The following is a 25,612-nucleotide window of genomic DNA, read 5'->3' as shown; positions in this document are numbered from 1 at the left end:
TCCATGGTACCGTGTTTTCTGATCTAACAAAGCATCAGGGTGTCAAACTCTTCTTTGGCCTCTGATTTGGAGACGACATTGCTTTAAATTTCTCTCCATTATATATATTTTGCTTGTAACAAGATAAAACCCATACTGGATCCTGCTGCATGCTAACTAAGAGGGAGAGCAGCCCCGCACCCGCCATCCCTATCCCAGGACCCCTCCACATGACCACCTTTATTTGGGCACCCCCTCTAGGCTGGACATTGCTTCCCTTGCTTGCCATGGGTCCCCTCCCCCCACAACAACCCTATGTGGTAGCCTGTATTATAACAGAAGCACTGCTGCACAAGAGGTTCAATCATTTGCACAAGGTCATAGAGTGCAATAAGCGGCAGATTTGATAGTCAGAGGACGGCTGGTCCCAGAGCCCACACCTCTTAGGTCCTGGCCTTCGCCACTCACGGGGGCTACCACTGTGAGTGTGCAGGAGAGGGAACGTGTACGTGCGTGCACGTGTGAATGTGCACGGTCATGGCCACACTTGCCATTGCCTCCTGGCCCAACAGATCTCGCCGTGATGAAACTCTGTGTCCACCCGCAGGTCTTCACCGTGTTCTTCACTGCCGAAATGGTCTTCAAGATCATTGCCTTTGACCCCTACTATTACTTCCAGAAGTGGTGGAATATCTTCGACTGCATCATCGTCACTGTTAGCCTGGTGGAGCTGGGCTTAGCCAAGAAGGGGAGCCTGTCTGTGCTGCGGACTTTCCGCCTGGTAAGGTTTTGGAGAGCGTCTCACCCCGAGCTTCCAGGAAACGCACCCCTCAGAGTAGACGCCATCTTTCGGGGGTCCCACCAGGCAACTCCTTCTTCCTCTGTGTCCCTGTGGAAGGAGGCCAGCCATGGTGCCTGGGAATCTGGAGCCTTGAGTTCTGACCCTCACCTTTCACCGACTCCAAATAGGATCTGCCTTCTCCTTTCGGAGCCTCAGTTCCCTCAGCGGCACAGAGAGGGGGGCTGCCAGTTACCCCCACTGCCCTCTCATCAGCTCATCACATCAACAATACTAACAGCAGCCAAGGGTTAGTGTGCACTTGGAGTGTGTCAGCACGGTGTGAAACAAACCAGTAGACCAGGTGTTCTTGAGTCTTTCAGGCGACCCGTCTGTGTCAGAGGAGAGCCATGCTCCATGGGCGTCTTCAGTGGCTGGTTTTTTAGGACGTAGATCCCCAGGCTTTTCTTCTGCCGTGCCTCTGCGTGAATCTGAACCCAGGGGACGGGTTCGTAACAGAGGTTGTATCACCATTTGTGCCACTCAGGAACGCCTTCAAAAATCTCTTTACATGCAGGACCCCAATTTCTGCTCACAACAACTCCAGGAAATTGTTGTTTTTAAGATCCCTGCAGGTGAAAACACAACACCAACTCACTGCCACCGAGTCCATTCTGACTCACAGCGAGCTCTACAGGACAGGGTGGAACTGCCTCTCCGTGAGTCCGGGTAGATTAGAGAAACAAATTCATAGACACTCATATGTGTATAAGAAAGAGCTTTATCTATGAGAGCAATTGAATATTGATAAAACATCCCAGCCCAGTCCAGATCAAGTCCATAAGTCTGATATTAGCCCATAGGTCCAATACCAATCTATAAAGTCCTCTTCAGACTCACACAACACATGCAATGATGCCGAATGCACAAAGATCACAGGCCAGTGGGTGGAATGTCTTGTGGATCCAGCGGTGGTGTAAGCATCTCAGCGCTGGCAGGGGTCTCCATGTGGCTCCTCCAGCTCAGGGCACTAGTGTAGCTCCATGTGCCTTGTCAGCTGCAGCAATGTCTCCCAGGGAGTAAGTCTACGTCCAGCCTCCAGTGAGCTATGTATCTCCTTATCACCTCCAAATGAGGTCATTAAGCTGTGACCTGATTGACAGGCTAAACTCCACCCCTCACTCTGAATCCTCTCAAATTGACAACAGATTATATAACTACCACAGCCTCTCTCTGGGTTTCCAAGACGGTCACTCTTCACAGGAGTAGAAAGCCCCGTCTTTCTCCCTCAGAGCAGCTGGTGGTTTTGCATGGCTGACCTTGCAGATCACAACCACGACACCACCAGGGCTCCTTTTAGATGAGCATCCGCTGAGACACCGGGTGGCTCAATGCTGCCAGCAGCTTCTCAACTGCTGAGAAAGTGACTGCGCTGGAGACCAAATCCAATCATCGGATCCCAGAATCCCTTCTCTCCACAGCAAGCAGGTCGCCCCTGGTGCCCCTGCACCTCAAGTCGCAGTCCAAAGTGTCTCTCACACCCTGCAACCATCTCCTACCAGCCAGTAAATTTGCTCTTCTCTAAACTCAGCTGGAGGAGGGCTGCTCGTTCCAATCACGCGTACCCCTCACACTCAGGCCACTGGCTGTTCTGAGCCTGTTTTCATCTGAATTGTCAGGTTACCTAGAGGGGATCCTGGAATCACTGATCTCCCGGAGGAAGCTTGTGCTCTGCTGGCTATTAGGAACAGGCAAGAGTCCCAAAGGAATCACGCAGCTGATTAGCTTAAAAACCAGCATGTTCCCGGTGCTCTCTCATCATCACCTGGGCGCCCGGTGTCTAGTGTCAGAAAGAAATGACAATGTGAAGGATGGTATTCCCGGCAGCCTCCGCAAATTCAAACTGGGCAGCTCTAACAAGTGCTGGGCGCCTAGAGGTTGAAGAGGCCAGCTGCTTCAGGGAGCAATAAGATGTGAGGTCACAAAGTCTGGTTGGGATGCTTCGTGAAGGGCCAGGGAGACCTCTCAAGCCTCTGGCCTCAGCTGACCCAGGTTCGGGATGATAAACTCAAAAGCCCACAGGAACCAGGCAGGCCATGAAATGAAGCAGCCAATGAGATGTTGGCCCTGGGCAGTTGGTCAATCTGGACGGGACAGCGGCTACTCCATCCAGCATCAGTGGGCCCAAGGCCATGCACCATTCCAGGAAGGGACCCTGGCAGGACAACCTGTGTTCCTGTGTTCTTTGGAGTAGCCAAAGATGCAATCTTGTCCTTGATTATCAGAGTTTCCAACTTTTTGTGACAAACCAGACATACAGATTTCATGTGACTTTTAAAATAGTGGTCACAAAGTCAATATATATTTTTTAAGTGGAGGAGTCAAGCAATGCATGTCCCAGGCATGTGTACCGCTGGCTGATGGCACCTGTCTGAGCTGACGATGTCTTCACCATCCCACGGAGGAAAAAGGGATAGGTGGGCTTGCAGGGCTTTTTATACGTCACCTGGGATCTTCAGAAGACAGGAAGTAAGTCCCATGTTTAGGACAGATTACTCTAAGTATCTGAAAAACCCAGACCTGTAATTAGTGATTGGGGCAAAATATCAATCCCCAAGCCCCGAACAATGAAGATTCTGTACTTCCTATGTCTTGGGAGGCTCAGAAATGAGGGCTAACTAGAATATTAACATTTTGGGGTACACTTCAGGAGAGGCCAGCTTGATGCTTTAAGGTTTATGGACTACTTGCATTCTTGTTTCATGAAGCCAAGAGCCCCAAACAGCCCGGGTTAGTCTGGGTACCTTAGAGAAACAAATCCACAGAAACTCATATGTAGAAGAGAGACTTTTACATCAAGAAAACATCCCAACCCAGTGCTGCCCAAACCCACAAGTCCAACATTAACCCAAATGTCCAACACCAATCCACAAAGTCCTCCTCCATCTCACAAAACACACACTATGATGCCGACTGCAGGAGGAAAGCCGAATCCGTGAACGTGTAAGCATCTCAGCACTGGCAGGGGTCTCCACACAGCTGCTCCAGCACCCAGGGCTGCATCAGGGTAGGTCCATGCGGCTTCTTCTCGGGGATGTCTTGCAGGAAGTGAGCCATGCCAGCTGAAGCAAGGAACTGGCTAAGGCAGCTGCACCATGGTCTGACCATCAGAAAGCAAGAGACCTGAGAACTAGAAAGACGAGGCTCACCGAGCCATTTATCTCGCCGCCCTTCAATTAACCCCACATGTGTTTATCAGCCAGGTTGGCACAATAAACTTTAACTATCTCACAGCCCAAGTAAGCAGATATTCTCCACAATCTTGACCCGCAGGGCAGGTGTATGTTCCCCGGCTTCCTCCTTCCCGAGCCTCCTACACTGATCGGCTTTCCATTGCTTAACACCAGCCACTAATGCGAAACCACTAAGCCACCAGGGTTCACCAACAACTGCAGCCCACCTCCTCAACCCATCCCACCCCACCCCCAAATATGTGGTTCTGTTTTTTTCCCACCCTGGCTCCCTCAATACTTCCCAATCCCTTACCTCTCCCCCACCCCCCAGTCTCCTTCTCTTCTTGATTTCTAATACTTACGTCTTCAAAGCTTTACTTTCGTTTTCATTTTCATTGGTTCTCCGGGAACATGCACATCGACGACCTGGAAGACCAGAGAAACAGAATTGAAAAGTAGCTCTTGACAAGGCATCTTCATTGGGATCTCCAGTAGTCACTATGCATTTAACATGTCAACTAAAGAATGATTATTATTAATTACTTTCCCGCCCCAGACCTGCCTAGTTTACTTAAGCGTACCACCATTCACTCTTTTGGACAAGCCAAATATGAAACATAGATTTGCCCATGATTCTTCTATTTCTCTCACTCCCCACTTTAAATCTGTCTCCAAGTCTTAGTTGATTACAACTCGAAAATACATCTGACATCCGTCAGACCAGAATTGTCCCTCATTGGATTTTTGCAATAGTCTTTCAATTGATCTCCCTTCCTCCACTCTTCCCCTAGACAATCCGTCCTCCTGATTTCAGCAGCACATCCTGAAAGCTCTTTAGTGTGCTTGCAATAATTGCCAGTGCCCTGGGAATTAAAAAACAAAAAAAAGTTCTTATGACAGCCCATAAAGTCCTACAGAACTGAGTCCTGCCCATTTCTATGAGTAATTCCCTGCTTGGCCACTTTGCCGCAGCCGTAGAGGCCTCCTCTCCCTTTGTCACACATAACCGAACTTCTCCTGGCTGGGAGTCTTCGCACAAGATTTCCTCTGCTTGGGACACTTTCACCCCAGCTCTTCACGCCGTTCATTCCCCTCTTGCCTGGCTCCAGTCACACATCACCTCCTCGCAGACTCCTTTCCCAACCACCCTCTCTAAAGTTGGATTTCCTCATCAAATTAACCTGTTTTTCACAGCGCAAAACGGTTCTACTCGTCCACGAGGCAAAAACATGATTTCCCAAGCCCCTCGCGCACAGGAGCTCAATAATTGTTTGGTGATGGATGGATGGAAGGAAGCAAGGAAAGTGAAAGAGAGGAGACAACGGAGCATACATCTTGTTTCTTCATTCCTGCTTTCTCCTCTCTCCAAAAAGAACATCACTCCACTCATGATGCCATCAGTTCATTGGTCCCTCCTGACACCAGCGCCCTGAGCTTCTATGCGCATTCTGGAATCGCATTGTCAAGTTCCATACACATTGATTCAAAGCTGTGTGGTTGTCACTACTGGGATTGTAATCATCTATGCAGCCTTCCAATCTAGGAAGAGAACATCCTCTCCATTGATTTAGATCTTTCAATAAATATCTTTCAGACGAGCTTTTAAAGATTCAACTTTTAAAATTCTCTCAAAAGAACTTACAAAGATCTTGCCTGTCTTTTGTTAGGCTTATTTCTATGTACTCCCTCAGTTTTTCATTCTATTCTAAGTGACATCTCTTTTTGAATGTCCTTTGCTGCCTTGTTTTATTTTGTTTTGCTGGTAGTTTGGCATTTAATGTGTTTGTATCCAGAAACCACTTAGAAATTCTCATCATGTATCTTCATAGTCCTTCCAAATAGTCTTGAACACAATCAGGCATGTGCAAATAAGTCTTGAACACAATCAGGCATGTGCAAATAAGTCTTGAACACAATCAGGCATGTGCAAATAAGTCTTGAACACAATCAGGCATGTGCAAATGAGACTGCTATTCCTTTTCTAATCCCAGTAACATTCGTTTGTGTGTTATTTTGTTGTTGTTTGTTTTTAGCTTTTTATTACTGTGCTGTTAGGGCATCCAGCACAATATTGAAAAGAAATGTTAACAGCGAGCATTTTTATCTTCTCCCTGATCCCCAAAAGAATTAAATCTGTTATTTGTGGTAGGTTTTGTGTTTTGTTTTAAGGCACCCATCTTACCATCTGGGAAGTTCTCTTTTGTTAAGAATTTTTATCAAAAACGTATGCTTAATTTTATCCCCCCCCAAAAAAAAATTATTCTTCATGTATTAAGATAATCACATGATTTTCTCCTTTAATCTGTTAAGTGATGAATTATGTTAATTGTTTCCTAAATCTTAATCAACTTTGCACTCCTCATAGAAACCTAACTTGTTGCATTTTACAATACATTGAAAGATTTAATTTGCTAACAATGTTTTAAGATTCTTGCATTCTTATTGAGGAGTAATATTGGGGTGGTACAGTTCACATGCTCAGTTGCTAACCAAAAGGTTGCAGGTTCAAGTCCAGCCAGAGACACCTTAGAAGAAGGACTTAGGGTAAAACTCCCCCTGTGGGTCTCAGAGACTGACTCTATGAGTAGAAAGCCCCATCTTTGTCTGATGGGTCCTGGGAGAGCTGGCTGATTGGTTTTAAACTGCTGATGCTGCAGATCACAACCCAGTTTGTAACCACTATGCCACCAGAGCTCCTTCTTAAGAGTCAGCCTCTGAAACCCCCCGGAGCCGGCTCTACCCTGTTGCTGGCAGTGCACTCTTTCCCCTTGGTGCCTTTTCCCATGCAGCTCGTACTCAAACCTCTGGCATCAGGAGCAGTGGGGGGCAACCTGTGTTTCCAGCAGAGTGCTCAAACTATGGTAGTGATAATCCAGTATGTTGGAGGCTTGGAGCATTTTCCAAAATCCCTTAAAATGGACATTACACCTATTGGAAATACAGTCTAATTGAAACAAAAAGAAAGAAAGAAAGGCTTGGCCATCTACTGAATATTAGCCACTGAAAGCCCTTTGGAGCCCACTTCTACTCTGACAAACTCTGGGATCGCCATGAATCCGTGTTGCCTTGACAGCAACAGGTTTGCTGTAATTTTCCTCAGTTGCACGTCCTTGCCAATTTGGATATCAAGGTATCAGGTTTTGCCATTCTCTGTTAAAAAAAGAAGGGATATTCCCCCATTTTCTCTATGCAATCTTTGAGTAGCATAGTTATTTATCCCTTTTAGGTTTGGTAGAATTCACTAGTGAAACCATCTGGGTAATCAAGATTTTGTCCACTGATTTAATTTTTGTAACAACTATGCAAATAGGTTTTCCGTTTATCAATTTGGTTTCGATAAGATAGTTTTCAAAGACGTTTTCCTTGTTATCTAAATTTTCAGGTTTCTTGATGTAAAATTGTGCACCTTTCCCCTTTACTATTCGGGGACCTACCGTCACCTGCACTGCGCCATGTTTTCCTCTTGATTTGTGCTTTTTAAATTTTCATCCCTTCGTTAATCTTGTGCCACCATTATTTATCTATCTATCCAAAGACCCACCTCTTGACTTGTTGGTCACTCCTTTGTTCATTGATGTTTTCTATTACAACTAATGCTGCATGTTAGCTTAATCATATCCTCTGTTCTGCACACTTTGCTCTTTATTTCTAGCTTAAGATTTTCAGCCAATTTTCTTTTAAAGTAAATTCATTTTAGACTTAAATTTTGCTCCAAGCACTTCTTTACCATGTGAATTCTCCCTTATTGTTTGGCTCGAAATAGTTCTTAATATCAACTTTGATTCAAAGGTTAATTAGAAAGGTTTCCTTAACTTGTAAACATATGTGGTATTTCTAGTGATCTCTATGCGATTGAGTTCTAGCTTAATTATGTTATAGTCAGAGCATATGCTGATGAGTTTAATGTTTTTAAATTTACTGATGATTTATTTCTGGCTCAGTATATTTTGTTCCTTATGTACTTGAAAAGAATGTGTCTTCTGTGATAGTAGGTGCAGAGATCTGCATATATTCACAGGGAAGGGACCGCTTACTGAGTGGTACGTACATTTTATCTGTTTATATGATTCAGTGGCAACTAACTAGGTTGGGCTTATTCGAGAATTTCCAAGGAGTAGGTTATAAAAACATCTCCCACTATGAATAGGGTTTGGCCTGCTTCTCCTTTGGGGTCTGTCTTGAGGCTGTGTAATCAAGTGCATGCATGTTTAGAGTTGTTATATCTTCCCAGAAAGGTGACACCTTAATAATAAAGAGGTGCCCTTCTTTATCTCTAGAAATGCTTTGTCTTAAATCTTTTTGGACGGATATTAATTAGGCGCCATGGTTAAGTGGTCGAATGTTAACCAAAAGGTCAATGGTTCAAGCCCACCAGCCACTCTGTGGGTTAAAGATGTGGTAGTCGGCTCCTGAAAAGATCACAATCTTGGCAACCCTGTGGGACAGTTACACTCTGTTCTCAAGAGTTCCTACAGGCCAGGATAGGCTCAACAGCAACTGGGTTAGCGTTTTCAGTTTGTTTGTTTGTTTGTTTGTTTTGCTTTCTTTTGGTTTAGCATTTGTCTGGCATCGTTCTCTATCTTTTCACTTACAGCCTTTGTGTGGCCTTAGATTTTATCTGTGTCTATGAAATCGTATACATTTAGATTTTTATCTTCTTCTTCGGTTTCAAGGAGCCAATCTTTGTCTTTTCAGTATGGCACTTTTGTTCGTATGTTACTGATATGGGCAGTTTGAATATCTTGGAAGGTTGATATGGATCCATGTTAACAGGTGACTGTCATGGTCGGGGGGTCCATCTGTGCAAGTTCTGGCTTTGGGCACTTTTAGGGAAGAAGGCCTGTCTTCATTTGCTGTTTGGTTGGTTTATTCTCTCTCTTTTCTTCATTTTTCTCTCTTGACTTATTTTGGATTTTTTTATTTCTCCTCTTTTCATTCCTCTTCCTCCCTTCCACTCCCTGACGACTGGATTCGGAATTAAGTACTTTTCTGTTCTTTGAGTAGCTTGCCTTAGAAACTACAGCATGTGTAACTAATGTACTCCAAATTAACGTCTCCCAAGTGACTATTGCATTAGGTACATTCATTTTATCTTGTTAAAAAGAAGCTCTTCCCTGATGAGTCTAGGGTAAATAATATCTTCTGCTGTACAAAATAACGACAAAGACCTAGTAGCTGAACCCAATACAAGTTCATTCTCATGTCACATCCTAGTCCTGCACAATGCCCTGCACCTCCAGACAGGACTCCACCAAGAAAACGTGCTTTGGACGCATTGGGAAGAGGTCTGCACAGCCTTCAAGCCTGCTTGCTGCTTTGGGAAAGACGAGAGGGCAAGGCTCGCTTTAAGTTTGAAACTGTCATTGTCGTTCTCAGTCAGGGCTCATGGTTTCTTTTGCAATGGAATTCCTGGATCCATTTTGTTCTTCTCCCCGCCCCCCATTCCCCTTCTCTGTCTTTTTTTTTTTGCAAACCTTCTCTGTCTTTTTTAATGGTCTGCTGGTTCCTTCACGTATGATGGCCAACATAGCCAATAAAAACCCTATGGATCACCACAGATTTAGTTGAACAGAGGGATAGAAGAGGAGCTCTGGTGCTGTAGTGGTTACCCATTGGTCTGCAGCCTGCAAGGTCAGCAGTTCAAAACCACTAGCCACTCCTCAGGAGAAAGGCGGGACTCTCCAGTCCTTTCAACAGTGACAGTCTCTGAAAATCTGAGGGGGCAGTTCTACCCTGCCCTATAGGGTCACTATGAGTGGCATCGACTCGATGGCAGTGAGTTTGGTTCTGGCTTGGGTGCTAGAAGATGAAGCCCCTAGGTTGGAGGACATTCAAGGCACACAACAGCCATGAAGAGGCCATAGGAAACATAAGCATCTGTTGTGCACATGTCTCCGTGAGTCGGAACCAATTCAGTGACAAATAACAACACACCATTAAAAGAATCTTTGCTCGGAGTTGCTTCATTTCGGTTAGAAACTTCTCTGGGTCTTCAACCCATAAAGACTTGATCTTAACTGCTGTTTGAGATCTAGAAGGATGGATTTTCCCAACCATCAAGTTTCTAAACTTGGGGATTCTGTTTCTTTTCATTTCTTCTTATAAACTGGTCAAATGTTTCCTGAGTTCATCTCTTTCTTATAGTACCTTGCCAAATAGAGCCAATGACAATAGACAGATATAGAGTGCTGTGTTTCACAGAATCTTCCCCTAGAGCTGCTGCCTCTTGAGGCTCATTGTGAACCACAGAATCCTCACAGGCAACACTTGGCCACTGCATGACACAGATCGACACCTTCCACACCTTCTACATCAGCTTCCTTGTTGTCCATCATGATCGATAAGCCAGTACCAACTCCTACATCACTCAAGTAGCATTAGTGTGATAACCCGTCCATCTAAGGCTTGACACAGTAGAAGGTTCTTTCTCACAGCACCTCCAATGCCAGTTAAGGACCTTCTTTTTGAGAGGGTCTCTTCCATGTAGTGACTCTGTGATGCAGGATCATTCCATCTTGTGATGCCACCACCACTTTATCGAGCGATCTGGATCATAGCCATGGAAGAAGTGGGGAAGTTTGGCAGATTTTATGTCTATGCCCGCTCATCATGTACATTAGTCCTGCTTCCATTCCATCTGTCAGAAACCATTCATCTGATCCCAACATATTTCCAGTGATGCAAAAGATTGGGGCAAAAAGCAAAACATTCATTTTCTTTGTGTCCGAGAAGAGGAAAGGGCAGTACGACATTGTTGTTAACCTTTGAGCCCATTGTTGCAGCCACTGTGTCAATCCATCTCATCAAGGGTCTTCCTCTTTTTCCATTGACCCTCTACACTACCAAATATCTCTTTGTCCTTCTCCAGAGACGGAGGCTTCCTGGTAACGTGCCCGAAGTATGTGAGATCCCATCCTCACTTCAAAGGAGCATTCTGACTTGTACTTCTCCCAAAAGAGATTCGTTTGTTCTTCTGACAGTCCATAGCACTTCCATTATTCTTCACCAAAACCATAATTCAAATACATCAACTCTTCTGTAGCCTTCTGTATTCAACCTCCTACTTTCACTTGCCCAGGAAGAGATTGAGAATACCATGGCTTGGATCAGGCACACCCCAGTCCTCAAACTAACATCCTTGCTCTTCAACCCATTAAAGAGATCTTAAGTAGCAGATTTCCCCAAAGCAGTATGTCATTTAATTTCTTCACTGTTGTGTCCATGAGCAAAGAGCTCTGGAGTCCTAGTGGTTATATGGTAAGCTGCTAACCTCAAGGCCAGCAGTTCGAAACCATCAGCCACTCTGCTAGAAAAAGCAGAGGTTTTCTACTTCGGTAAAGAGTTATTGTCACAGAAACTCACAGAGGCAGCTCTACTCTGTCCTATAGGGTCACGATGAGCCAGAATCAACTCACTAGCGATGAGTTTTTGGCTGCTATCATGAGCAATGATTATGGATCCGTGCAAAATGAAATCTTTGACAACGTCAACCTTTTCTCTGTTGATCGTGATGTTTATTTTCCGTCATGAGGATTTTTTGTTTTCGTTACATTGAGTTGTCATTGACATTGTAGGCTGTATTCTTTGATCCTCATTGGCAAGTGCTGCAAATTCTCTGCACTTTCAGTAAACAAGGTGGTGTCGTAGGCATCCTCCTGTTGATGACTCCCACATAGCATTTTTAATTTTAAGGATTATATTTTTCCTTTCCAGAAATTTCATTTCATTATTTTCCAAAGCTTTTGGGTTGTTATTAATCGTTTTTTATATTCTTAAAGTTATGTACATTGTTTGGGGATTGTTGTTGTTGTTTTACAAATATTTACCTTAATTATAATGGTTGTCTGTGGCTAAACATTTTTTTATCTGAAGCATTTGCATGTCTGATTCCACGTCTCTGCTTCCCCTCTGGTTCTCACTCGTGGTGCCTTCTCCTTTCTGTGGGTTTTCACTGCAGTTCTGAGGCTCTGGATGAAGGCAGATTCCTCTTCCAGAGAACCTTTGCTTCTGCCCTACGCCGCCCCTCAGGCTGCTATCAGCCCATAGGTGTTCTGAATGGAATTCTCAGTTTGAACTATGTAGGTAGTGTAAACGCCAGCTAAAATTCTATGTGCGTGCCACTTTGCAATTGCAAATCCTTTGTGTCAAAATTTTCCCCCTCCGCTTGGTGTATTTCACCAGAGAGTCCTGGTTTATTTCCAGTTTGCTCTTACATGGAAAGTATAGCTCTTTAGAATCCAGCCACCATGAAGGGAAGAACTCTCGTTGGGCTCTCTACTTTAAGCAAGCCCTGGGCAATGTCCCTACTCCGCATGCCTCCCGAGAGCTCTCAAACCTAAGCTCTGAGTCACTCAGGGAAGCAGCGAGCTTCAGCATTGTTTACTTCTATGATTTCCCAGCATTATTTCATTTTAGTCTGAAGAACTGTTTCCTTGGTTGGTATCCTCAATGCCTTTAAGATTTTATTGTCCAAACTTTTAGCGTGCTTTCCTTGGAAAAGAGATCTAAGTTCCGAGTTCAACATAATACCTGGCCTTCTGATGGTTCTCAATGATGTGAGACCCATTTCAGCGCCTAGGGGTGACCCTGCAAGAACAGAGGAGAGATAGTAGGCTTATTTTCCATTCCATTGTGGAGATAAGTCACCTTCCTTCGAGTAAGTTGGAAAATCTGGGAAAGTTTAAATCTAAGATTAGAAACTGACTTCAAGCCCTACTGGCCAAATATATTCAATGTTATAAACTTGGTTTACAGCCTCTCTTTCTAAATAGAGAGTTGTTGTTTCTTTTATGCTCGACATTCTAATATTTATTTTTTTAAGTAATTAAATAATTTTATTGGGGCTTGTACAACTCATCGCAATCCACACATACATCCATTGTGTCAAGCACTCTTATACATTTGTTTCCCTCATCATTCTCAAAACATTTTCTTTCTACTTGAGCCCTTGGTATCAGCTCCTCATTTTTCCCCTCCCTTCCCACTCCCCCCTCCCCCATGAACCCTTGATAATGTATAAATTATTATTAGTTTTTCATAGCTTACACCATCCAACGTCTCCCTTCACCCACTTCTCCACTGTCCGTCCCCCAAGGAGGAGGTTATATGTAGATTCTTGTAATCTGTTCCCCCTTTCTCCCTCACCTTCTCTCCACCCTCCGGTATCGCCACCCTCACCACTGGTTCTGAGGGGTTCCTCTATCCTGGATTCCCTATGTTTCTAGTTCCCACCTATACCAGTGTATATCCTCCAGTCCAGCCAGATTTGTAAGGTAGAAAGACAAAGTGGGTGCATAAGGAAATATGGTGAAGAAAGCTGATGGTGTCTGGCTATCAAAAGATATAGAGTCTGGGGTCCTATAGACTTGAAGATAAACAAGCGGGCATCTAACTGAGGAACAACAAAGCCCACATGGAAGAAGCATACCAGCCTGTGAGATCACGAGGCATCGAAGGGATCCGGTATCAGGCATCAAAGACCAAAAAAATCATCACATTGTGAATGAGGGGGAGGGCGGAGTGGGGACACAGGGCCCATCTGTGGGCAATTGGATGTCCCCTTGCAAAAGGACCGCAGGGAGGAGACGAGCCAGTCAGGGTGCAGGGTAGCAATGCTGAAACATACAACTTTCCTCTTGTTCTTGAATGCTTCCTCACACACACCCCCACCATCATGATCCCAATTCTAAATAGAGGTTTTTAATATCAATTCTGAGTTTAACTAGAGACACTGTTCATTAAATGAGGAGAAATCTTAGGGGAAGTGCTGAACCATACTTATATAGATTGTATATAAGTACAATATGCCAAAGGGAGAATGCACTTGGTGCTCTGTTCCTAACTGGACGCTTTTGATCCAGTCTTTATCCAGCCCTTGGTGACTCGGGCCACATGCTAGTCAGCTGGAATGTCAGACTCTGCCCTTTCTGGCAAACAGTATCATTCATAGGTCACGTCAGAAAGATCTAATTGGGAAACCCAATTAAGCAAACTAGGCTTTGCCTTAAACTCGCCTGTAGTAGATTTAAGGAACTGAAATACTCCCTTGTACTTAAGGCTGGAGTGCCCTAGTGTAAGAAGAAGCAGATGACAGCTCTCCCAAGGTTATCTAGAACTGGGGGTCATTCGATTTTGGTTTGTATCACTTGCTTGGAGGGTGTCCAATGAATGGTGGCCTGAGACTGACATATATTTACCATTCTCGTGGTCTCTTTGCTTTTTTATGACATGCTAGTCTGGCAGGCATGCTTCTGCCTTTGTGAATGAATGTTTTGGAAAGTTTTGTCCTATCCCCAGCCCTCATTGTTCAGGTAAATAATGTCCAGTCACTGAAGTTTTTCATCCGTACAAGTCAACAATTCCTGTATTGTGGTCTGAAAAGCCAGTTTATTCATGTATAATTTCCTTTTCTCAGCAGTGTTTTAAACTTTATCCACTAGGCTAAATTGATGATACTATCAACAGAATTACCTTAGGCCCCTTCTGTGATGCTCACCTTCCTGACATGATTGCTGAAGACAAAATGAGTGCATAAGCAAAGGTGGCGAACAAAGCTGGTGGTGCCTGGCTATCAAAAGAGATAGTGTCTGGGGTCTTAAAAGCTTGAAGATAAATAAGCGGTTATCCTAGCAGTGTGTTAGTCTGGGTTGACAAGAGAAACAAATTCATAAACACTCATATGTGTATAAGAAAAAGCTTTATGTCAAAGAGCAATTGAATATTGAGAAAACATCCCAGCCCAGTCCAGATCAAGTCCATAAGTCTGATATTAGCCCAATCTAAAATTGCTCTTCAGCCTCATGCAACACACGCAATGATGCAGAATGCAAAAAGATCACAGGCCAGTGGGTGGAAAGTCTTGTGGATCCAGTGGCAAATCAGCGCTGGCGTGGGTCTCCATGTGGCTCCTCCAGCTTCGGGGCTCTAGCGTAGCTCCATGTGTCTTGTTATCAGGAATACAAAGCAGAGAGTGTATCTAAATCTGACTTCCAGTGAGCTATTTATATCTGTGGCATCTTCAAATGAGATCATCAAGCTGCGATCCGATTGACAGGCTAGACTCCAGCCCTTCATAAGTTGACAGGAGATTACGTAACTACCACAAGCAGGGAAGCAACAAAGCCCACATGGAAAAAGCACAGCAGCCTACGTGATCACAAGGTGTCCACAGGATCAGGTGTCAGGTATCAGAAGACTCAAAACAAACAATTATATCTATGTGATCAAGGATCGCAGCCTTCAGTATGGATTACCACTCAGTGTGAACAAGACCAAAATCCCCACAACTGTACCAATACGTAAGATCATGATGAATAGAGAAAGGGTGAGATTGTAAAGGAGTTTATCTTGCGTGGCTCCACAATCAATGTTCATGGAAGCAGCTGTCAAGAGATCAAATGACAAGACACATTACATTAGATAACTCTGCTGCAAAGACCTCTTGGGGGCATTGAACAGTGAACTGGACCTGAGCCGTGGTATTTTCAGTTGCCTGGAGTGCGTGTGAACATTGGGCATCGAAGAAGGAAGATGGAAGAAGAATCGATGTGTTTGACCGGTGGTGCTGGCAAGGAATACTGAAAGCACCTTGGAGTGCCCGGAGGACAAACTGATCTGTCTTGGAAGAAGTATGGCCAGAATGCTCCTTCTTTAGAGACAAGGATGGTGAGACTCTGTCTTCCATATTTTGAACATGTTGTCAAGTGGGACTAGTCCCTGGAAAAGGACGTCATGTTTAGTAAAGTGGAGGGGCATGACAGGGCGGTTGGGAGGAAATGGGGAACTAACAATAATGAATAAGAGAAAGAAGAAAATGTTCTAAAATTGATTGTGGTGATGATTGGCAATTCTTCATAATGTAATTGAACTATTCAATTATATTCTGTGTGAATTATATGCCAATAAAAGTATTAAAAAGCAAAGAAAGTCCCCAGTAGCTAAAAGTAATTATTGGTAAGCATTATGTACTAATATGAAGAAATACTTTTGATATAATGCTAAACTGGGCAAAGATTGGGAGCAACTGGGTAGGGTACAGTAGAGAGCTTAAGAAACAGGGCCCAGGTGGGGCTGGTGTCCGCATGCTTCATACAAGGCCTCAGTAGGTGCCAGGCAGGCTGCTGGGCATTATACCTCCAGCAGAAGGCACTCTATCAATGTCTGCTGACTGACTAGCCAGTGACAGGAGCAGCCTCAAACCCAGATAGTTCTCTGTAATAAATAGAGGGACCTTGGTTTCTTCCCCTTGATAAAGACAACAAATGAATTAAGAGAGAATGACTGGATTCATGTCTCATCATGAAAAAAAATTACATTTAAGTTGCTTATCTTTTAGCATGAGCTTAGTTGTGAGCAGTAAGCCATAACTTATCTAACAGAATTCGGATGTCATTTCCACATCCTCCTCAATCAATGGAGAACCAGTGGTAACCTGGTCTTTTCGCATCAATGCCAGTGAGAATCCCCCTATGCCCCTCTCCAGTGTCGGGTGGCTCTGTGGTGTGATGGGTGGCTTTTGCCCCTGTCAGAGCTGATCTCATAACCCTGTCTTGTCATCGTCTTGAGTTTACTGAGAGGATGGAGATTTTTCTCAATCATGATGCGAAGGAAGGAAACCTTTCGTTTTCCCAATACTTTTTACAAAGGGACTCAGTGGTAGCACTCAATTTTTATTTATGTTTCTCAGCTGCTTCTGTGTCCATGAGTTGGTGGCTTCAACTCTGTTCACTCTACGAGGAGGGTGACTTCAGAGTGTGTCTAAGGAGAACATGGCCTCCCCGTCACATAGAGAAAGGCATGGGTCACCTCCTGTGTAAGAGGATTAAGCCTCCTCCCTTGGGAGTCACACATGGAATGCCACATGGGTGAGAAGACTGTTGGTGTGCTAGATGGGTTGACTAGAGTAACAAATCCAGAGACACTCACAGAGGTCTAAGGAATAACTTTCTATCAAAGAGTAATTGCATATTAAGAAAACATCCCAGCCCAGTCCAGCTCAAGTCTGTAAATCCCATATTAGCTCATAAGTTCGATACCAGTCCATGAATTCCTCTTCGGACTCATGCAGCACGTGCAATGATGCAAAAATGAAGATCACAGTCCAGTGAGTGCAGTGTTGTGGATCCAGTGGCGATGGAAGCATCTCCAGGGCTCTCACAGGTCTCAGCATGGCTCCATGTGGCTTGTCAACAGGAAGGAGAGGGGTGGGGCAACATCCAGTGAGCCATTTATCTCAGTTGCCTGCCAATCAAGCTGCGACCTGATTGACAGGTTAAACTCCACCCACATGTTCCTACAGGAGCCATGTTCACACACATACACACACACACACACACACACACACACACAAACTATCATAGTTGGTTTGTCCAACATGCATCCTAGCATCTAATTTTTTACGGTCAGATATTTCTTTCTCGTTCTTTAGAGAACCACTCAGACACCTTTTTCACATGTTTCTACATTTTAACACACCACTGAAGGGGCGGTGGTGACTTAGTGTCAAAAACTGCCAGTTCCATGTAGGAGAACTAAGTTTGATGCCTGGCTAGTGGCCGCTCAGTGCCTCCGCCACCTACCTGTCAGTGGAGGATCTCACGCCGCTATGAAGCTGAGCAGGTTTTAGCCCAGCTGCCAGATGAAGACAAATAGGAGGATGGCCTGGAGATCTTCCATAATCAGCCCCTGAAAAGCCCATCGCTCCCTGTAGTGCCATCCCATTGTGTGTTGTTTGCCATGAGACAACTTGACGGCAGCGAGCAACAATTAACAACCTACGCCACAGCACAACCTTTTTTTCTTCTGTCTCTTTTTCTTTCTTTCTTGTGGGATGTAACACTTTGAGGTTTACAATAAGGACACGGTGGGGTTTTGTCTTGTGTCTTTAACAAAACCACTCGATCCACAAGGACAGGGGCCCACTCTCCATGTAACTCAGAGGCTGGTACAGGCACATGTATGACCAGTATGCAGTAAGAGAAAGAGGTTGGTTGATTGATGAAAGGAACATACGCAGGTGGGTCCATAGAATCACAGACGCGTGAAATTTCAGAGTTGGTAGGTGCAACAGAGGTTGCCCACTCACTCAAGATGAGCAACGCCCTGTCTTCAAACATAGACTTGCTGGGGAAGCTAAACCCCATCGCACCCCAACTCCGTAGGAGCACTGTTGTTTTCCTCTCTGACCTCCAGAACTGTGGTTGTAGAATAGAGTAAGCCCACTATCCCCCCTCTGACTTTGCCTCAGGTAGGGGAAGACATCTATACTAGCAATCACAGAACACAAAGGGTATTTTCTGGCCTCAAAATGCAGCTTCTCTTCCCAAACTCTTGGTTTCTGGCCAGGACTTCAGATAAACCATGATGAGAACAGTGACTAGGATCTAATACAGTTTCTGTCTCTCTGCAGCTGCGGGTCTTCAAGCTGGCCAAGTCCTGGCCAACCTTAAACACGCTCATTAAGATCATCGGCAACTCGGTGGGGGCGCTGTGGAACCTCACCATGATCCTGGCCATCATTGTCTTTGTCTTCGCGCTGGTTGGCAAGCAACTCCTCGGGGAGCACTACGAGAAACGGTACAACATCTCTATTGCCCCTCAGGACGGGCCCCGCTGGCACATGTACGACTTCTTCCACTCTTTCCTCATCGTCTTCCGCATCCTCTGCGGGGAGTGGATCGAGAACATGTGGGTCTGCATGGAAGTCAGCCAGAAGTCCGTATGCCTCATCCTGTTCTTGATGGTGATGGTGCTGGGGAACCTGGTGGTGAGTGGTGATCCCCACGGGGGAGGCACTGTCTTGTGGGCAAGGAGGTGGCTCCTGGGGTGTCCTGAGAAGCTTGCACATTGCACATGTTTCTGAATATCCCTCCCTCATCTTCTGTCTTCAAACATTTCAAAGTGACATAGGACACCTTCTAAGAACTGTCCCTTCGAAGAGAGGCTGGGGAAGCTAGACTTGCAAGGATAAGTATGTCTGAGGGACAAGGGAGGACCCTTGGAATCCCAATTGTACCATTTACTGGGTGGCCTTAGGCAAGAGACTTCATCCCCCTGGGCTCTGCTTTCCTTACAATCAAGAAGGAGGTGGGTGGAGAAAAAAAACAAACAGTGCTTGCTCAGGGCCTTACTGGAAGAAAGAAATGACAGGATATGACATAGGCCAATTGTCTACTGCGGTGTGCAGTGTCTGAACCATAAAGACTGACTACATGGTAAGCCATTTGTTATTGTATATATATATATATATATATATTCCTGCTGGAGTCGGTCACCAGAGCCATTTGTTATGGAATATATATATATACATATACATCTATATTCCTGCTGGAGTCGGTCACCAGAGCCATTTGTTATGTAATATATATATATACATATACATCTATATTCCTGCTGGAGTCGGTCACCGGAGATATTTTTCCTGAAAAGAACATGTGCTGACTGACTTCACCAAGCACCGAACACGGACAGGCATAGTTGGACAAGATCACAAAAAGCAGCTAGGTCATGAACATCAAAAAACATAGTAATAGTATTAAACGTCTCCCCCCACCTCCAAGTTTAGGGGATCCCTCCGAAGGTCTTCCTGGAAATTTGCCACAGCCCCCTATCTGACCCACAGCTCACCTCTAGCCCGCTCTCCTCCTGTCTATCCATGCCGTCCCAGCAGTGACTGGCTGGGTGGTGCAATGTGGTCTTACAGGATCGCCTTGCTTCTTGCCCTGGAAGTCAACCAACTTCAAACTATGGGAGCCCTGGGGGAGGCTAGCTCCCCGAGGTCCCATAGATGCATTCAGTAGCTTCCTGAGCAAATCCCAGCTTCTCTGCCAACCCTAACAAACGGGTCTCCGGTGCCCACTGGCAAAGATGACTCTGACCAGGGTGACTTGAAAGATGATGGGGGGGAAGGGTGCCCACAGATTCCAACAGGAAGTAACCTCCCAGGGGCAGTTCTTTTCCCTGGAAGCGTTTCATTGACCAAAGAAAGCTAAACCAAGGAAGAGGATGAGTTAATGAATGCCAAATCTTCCGAGTCCTACTCTCCAGAGTCCCTGAGGAAGGGGCAGGGGTGTGAGGGGAAACGATTGAAAACTCGACTCTCCTCACTCTGCTTTTCTTCCAGGTAAACTTGACACTCGTGTTAACACGGGGTCCCAACTTTCAGGAGGCAAGCCTGCCTCTCTGAACCCTTGTTTCAGAGGGGTGGAGTGGAGGATAGTTTAATGTCTTGCTGGTTTGAATGACTCTCTGGAAGCTTTTGCATCCACCAGGTCGTTTCCTCTTCACGACCACTCCGAAAGGTAGAAAGCCCCCACCCCTTGCCTCCAGATGAAGAGCGTGACCATGGATACAGTGAGGAGGCGTGCTTGCTGGGGACTGCAGAATGAGGACTAGAAACCGGAGCGTTGACAAGTGATGGTGGTCCCAGACAGCCCTGAATGTCCTGGGGGATAGCCGGGTGATCCTCCACAGGAGGGATCAGGCAGGTCACTCATGATGTCCCCAAAGCTCCCTGAGCTGGTTTAAGAAGGTCTGTGTCCACCCACCACCCCCACTCACTCTACCCCCCAGAAGGGAGAGCTCAGGAACCACCATCTGATGGGTTAGGGTGGCGCTCAGCCCCACAGCGCTCTTCCCTCTCAATTCCTCGCCTTCAGGTGCTCAACCTGTTTATCGCCCTGCTGCTCAACTCCTTCAGTGCGGACAACCTCACGGCCCCAGAGGACGACGGGGAGGTGAACAACCTGCAAGTGGCGCTGGCCCGGATCCAGGCCATCGGCAGTCGCACCAAGCAGGCCTTCTGCAACTTCTTCCGCATGCCCTGCCTTCTCCCCCGGCCCAAGCCCGAGACCCAGATCGTGGTGAAGCTCCCCCTGTCGAGCCCCAAAGCTGAGAACCACATTGCTGCTGACACTGCCCCCATGGGGAGCCCTGCCGGCTCCCCAGCTCCCAGAGGCCCCGGGGAGGAGCTCAGCAACTTCATAGCCAACCCCAGTGTGTGGGTCTCGGTCCCCATTGCCGAGGGTGAATCTGACCTCGATGATTTGGAAGATGAGAATGAAGAGGATGCTCGGAGCTCGAGACAAGAAGAGGCCTCCACGGAGGAGGTAAGAGGTTCAGCCACAGGGGAAACCTGGAACTGTCTTAGGGCTACAGTGACCCGGGGCAGGAGGGAAATGTTGGTGACTTGGGTTTCCAACATCGGGTTCGTACAACCTTGAAGAGCCCCTGGCAAGCCAGGCATAGATGACCCTGATTGATGTAAGGAAGCTTGAATAATGCCAAGCTTCTAGAGAAGGTGTACTTTGAACTGGCGCTGGAGGAAAAAGTCAGAAACCCCAAGACCAACAGGAACCCCTGGGCAGAGGTTGCACCCCAGGCCTTTAGGGCATGCTTAGGGATTCTCTCTCTCGAAGCCGCCCCATACTCTCGGCCCGGCCATGGCCCTACGTGTGAGATGCTAGTGGGATTCCTCTAAGAACTGGACTGTGTCCAAAAACAAAGTTCATGTGATTCCCCCGCACCCTGAGAAGTCTTGAGGTTTATATTATTCATCGATCCAGCCTTTCTCCACAACGGATGCCATAGAGAAATCAAAGGTGTCCCTTTTGGGCACTGAACATTTTTAAGTACCTTTATGGGAATAGAATGCCAAGTCTTTTTTTTAAAATCATTTTATTGGGGACTCTTACAGCTCTTATCACAATCCATCCATCCATCCGTTGTGTCAAGCACATTTGTACATAGGTTGCCATCATCATTTTCAAAACATGTTCCTTCTACTTGAGCCCTTGGTATCAGCTCATTCCCCCTACCCTCCCTCTCTGATGAACCCCTGATAATTTATGTTATTATTTTTTTCATGTCTTACATTGACCACTGTCTCCCTTCACCCACTTCTCTTTTGTTCATCCTCCTGGGAGGGGGTTATATGTAGATCCTTGTGATCAGTTCCCCCTTGCTCCCCTACCTTCCCCTTACTCTCCTGGTATCGCTATTTTCATTATTGGTCCTAAGGGCTTTATCTATTCTGGATTCCCTGTGTTTCAAGCTCTTATCTGGACCAGTGCACATGCTCTGGTCTAGCCAGATTTGTATGGTAGAAATGGTGTCATGATAGTGGTGGGAGGAGCATTAAAGAATAAAGTTATATGTTTCATGGGTGCTATACTGCACCCTGACTGGCTCGTATCTTCCTGTGACCCTTCTGTAATGGGATGTCCAATTGTCTACAGATAGGCTTTGTGTCTCTACTCCACGTCCCCCACTCCTCGTTCACAGTGATATGATATTTTGTTTTTCGATGCCTGATAACCTGATCCCATCGACACCTCATGATGACACCGGCTGGTGTGCTTCTTCCATGTGGGCTTCGTTGCTTCTCGGCTAGATGGCCGCTTGTTTATCTTCAAGCCTTTATGCCCTCAGACTCTATAAATCCTTGATAGCCAGGCACCATCAGCTTTCTTCACCACATTTGGAAAGCCCAGTCTTTGTTCCTCAGAGCTGCTGGTGGTTTTGAACTGTCAACCTTGAGGTTAGTAGCCCAACACATAACCTCAACACCACCAGGGGAACTAATTTTAAGGGCATTGAAACCCTTTGGTCACGTATATTGTCAAATGCTTTGCACAGTGCCTTACCACCTTAAGCTGATATACCAGCCCTCATTCATCTCTCCTTGGGGACTCACAGCATACATACACTTCTGCAGAGGTGGGGATGGGGAGATCCCTGTGGGACCCCAGAGACAGGCAAGACTGCTTGCTGGCCAGGCCACTAAGTGGCCCTAGCCAGTGGTACTCTGAGTCTGACACTCACCCATAGCCTCTTCCCTGCAGCTGTCATGTCTGTGTTCCAGCAGCTGCTTATATCAGCTGCCATCTTTTGCATTCCTTTGTCTGGGTGGCAGCCAAGGGGAGGGCGTCACCATGCCCAGAGTAAAGGACATGAACTCACTGGTGGCTGTCTACCACTCAGAGGCATTTTCCGTGGCTTTGGGGTTCCTTGGGAGGCTCCAGAAGTCCAAGTTCACTATCACTTTGACCTTTGGACACATCGTAATGGTCATGGCTAACTTCTATAGAGCCAAGCACTCAGTGCAGAGCATGAACCACACCCTCCCAACAGCCAAATGAAGTCGGTCCTGCCTTCTCAGTTTTACAGAAGGGGAAAAGGAGGACCAGAGAGGAGAAACAACCGCGTAAGGCCCCCGGCTTATAAGACATGGAGCCAAAAGCCAACCCCAGAGTAGAGCTGGCTGGGGTGTGTGCTGTGAGTCCCTGAGGAGACGGAAATGAGGGCTGGTATATATATATATCAGCTTAAGGCCATCAGGGACTGTGCAAAGCATTTGAAAATGTACATGATCAAAAGGTGGCTGAGTCTCCAGGTTCACCTCATAGAAATATGTTGCCTGTGTGGGTTGTACGTATTAGGTCCCTGGCTCTGCCTCTCAGTGATGTACAAGATCTCTCTAAATTTAGAGACCATCCGCTGTGTGTGAGTTCCAATACCCAACAGGCTCGCTCTCTTTCTCTCTTTCTGTCTCTCTCTCTCTTGAGCAGCTGCAGCAAGTGGACAGGTGTGAGGACCTGACATCCAAGAGCCCAGGCTCGGGGACGTCCTCTGAGGACCTGGCTCCGTACCTGGGGGAGAAGTGTGAAGCCCAGGCCAGCCCCAGGGACCCTGCAGAGGTAGGTATGTGAGCATCCTACAAAGGTTGAACGGTCATCTGGACTGTGACCAGTGGATGGTGGGGCTGGCAGGAGGGGTGAAGGGCACATCCCGGACGACACTGGGCTGTCTCACGTCATTTCTCATCCTGAGATATTCCAAGTCTCTGCCCAATCTCTGGACCGCTCAGCACGACTTCCACAGGCACCACGGCCTCAGCCCAGGTTGGTTGTAAGGGATGGCCGAATGAATGAGACTCCGGGTGATGTGGGGACTGGGGCCAGTTCTTTAGCTCTCTGGGTCTCCGTTTCTCCTTCTATGAAGCTAAATGGCAGCGCTTACTTTGTAAGATTCTCTGGAGGCTGCACCTGCTATGCTGCTTGTCAAGTGTTTAGCTCCTGCTGGAAGCAGACTCCTGGCTGAAAGATGACAGGGAAGGGAAGGAATCAAAAGACGCAGCACAAAGAAAGTTCAATCTCTTTCAGAGGCGGTGGAGGGAAGTTGGAGTTGCTCCTGGGTGAGGAGCCTTTTCCCTGCCTCCTCTGCCTGCCTTTTCCTGCATCACACTCCCTAGCCCAGCGGTTCTCAACCTGTGGGTCACGACCCCTTTGGGGGTTGAACGACCCTTTCACAGGGGTCGCCCGATTCATAACAGTAGCAAATTACAGTCAGGAAGTAGCAACAGCAATAATTTTTTGGTGGGGGGTCACTACAACATGAGGAACTATATGAAAGGTCGCTGCATTAGGAAGGTTGAGAACCACGGCTCTAGCCCAAACCAGACCAGGCTGGAGGGAGCTGTCTGCAGGTGAACCGTGAGCTGACAGCCTTACAGGGACTGATCAGGAGATTCAGACAGGAGGAGTGTGTCTGAGGAGTGTCTTACAAGAGGTGAAAAATAAACCTGTAGCTTCACTTACAGAACTTGAAGCAAGCAAGCTATAGAAAAACAGGTAATGCTCAAGCTTGGGTTTCTGGAATGCTGTTGCTAGTGCCTCAGAGTGATGTAACATCTTGAATGCTGTTATAGGAGTGATTTCAGCCCCCTGGACCCACCCCTCCTGCCCCCTGGGCCCGCCTCTCCTCTCCCCTGGACCCACCCACCCCTGCCCCCTGGACCCGCCCCTCCTGCCCCCTGGACTCACTCCCCTCCTGTCCCCTGGACTCACCCCTCCTGCCCCTTGGACCTGCTCCTCTCCTGTCCTCTGGACCCACCCCTCCTGTCCCCTGGGCGTTTCTAGGCTGTCATGTTGGCAGGAGCCCATTGGCAGGCCAGTGCTCTCACAGACCAACCTTTCCCTTAGCAGCCACGTGCTCCACCAACGCTCCTTGCCAATGCTGCTGTATGAAGTTCAAGAACTAGATTTGGCCCCTGAGGGCTCGCTCTGTGACAGGCACTGGACTGGAGCAGAGAAACCAGAAGCCAAGCCTGCTGCCATCAGTCCATGCCCACTCACGGCAACCACGTGGGTGACAGGGTAGAACGGCCCCTTGGGCTCTCCTTGAGTGCAATCTCTGTGGAGGCCGATCACCCGGGGCCTCGCTTCTGCAGAAGTTCTGCGGTCGGTTGGAATGGACTTAGTAGTCAAAACCAGACCTGTGTGCCACCCATGGACCAGTGAGCAAAGATCCCAAAGCCAAAACCCCATTCATGGCCTTCGACTCCCCCTGTCCCTCCCTCCAGGGCAGAGAACTGTCCCTAAAGGTTTTTGAGACTAAATCTTTTTTTTTAAAACATTTCATTTGGAGCCCTTACAGATATGACTACAATCCATAGTTCCATTAAATAGAGCATAATTGTACAATTGAAGTCATCATCATTTTCTTTTTTTGTCATCATTTTCAGTACATTTTTTAAAATCATTTTATTAGGGGCTCATACAACTCTTATCACAATCCATACACACATCAATTGTGTAAAGCGCATTTGTACATTCATTGCCCTCAT

At 46.5% G+C, this 25,612-nt stretch overlaps 1 protein-coding gene across 1 annotated transcript in view; it reads left to right on the top strand.

The window, feature by feature from the left end:
• The window catches only part of SCN10A (sodium voltage-gated channel alpha subunit 10), a 129,063-nt gene that overhangs the window by 68,725 nt on the left and 34,726 nt on the right, over positions 1–25,612 (top strand). Inside the window, exons 14-17 of the mRNA XM_004708679.1 lie at positions 587–760; positions 18,398–18,754; positions 20,646–21,095; positions 23,553–23,684. Coding sequence (XP_004708736.1) covers positions 587–760; positions 18,398–18,754; positions 20,646–21,095; positions 23,553–23,684 — 1,113 coding nt within the window. The remainder of the gene's footprint in view (positions 1–586; positions 761–18,397; positions 18,755–20,645; positions 21,096–23,552; positions 23,685–25,612) is intronic.

Source organism: Echinops telfairi, unplaced genomic scaffold (assembly GCF_000313985.2).
Source record: "Echinops telfairi isolate 266 unplaced genomic scaffold, ASM31398v2 ScPeMD7_4225;HRSCAF=4972, whole genome shotgun sequence".
Taxonomy (NCBI): Eukaryota; Metazoa; Chordata; class Mammalia; order Afrosoricida; family Tenrecidae; genus Echinops; species Echinops telfairi.
The sequence above is the reverse complement of the archived record's forward strand: the minus strand, read 5'-3'. Positions and strand labels throughout refer to the sequence as shown.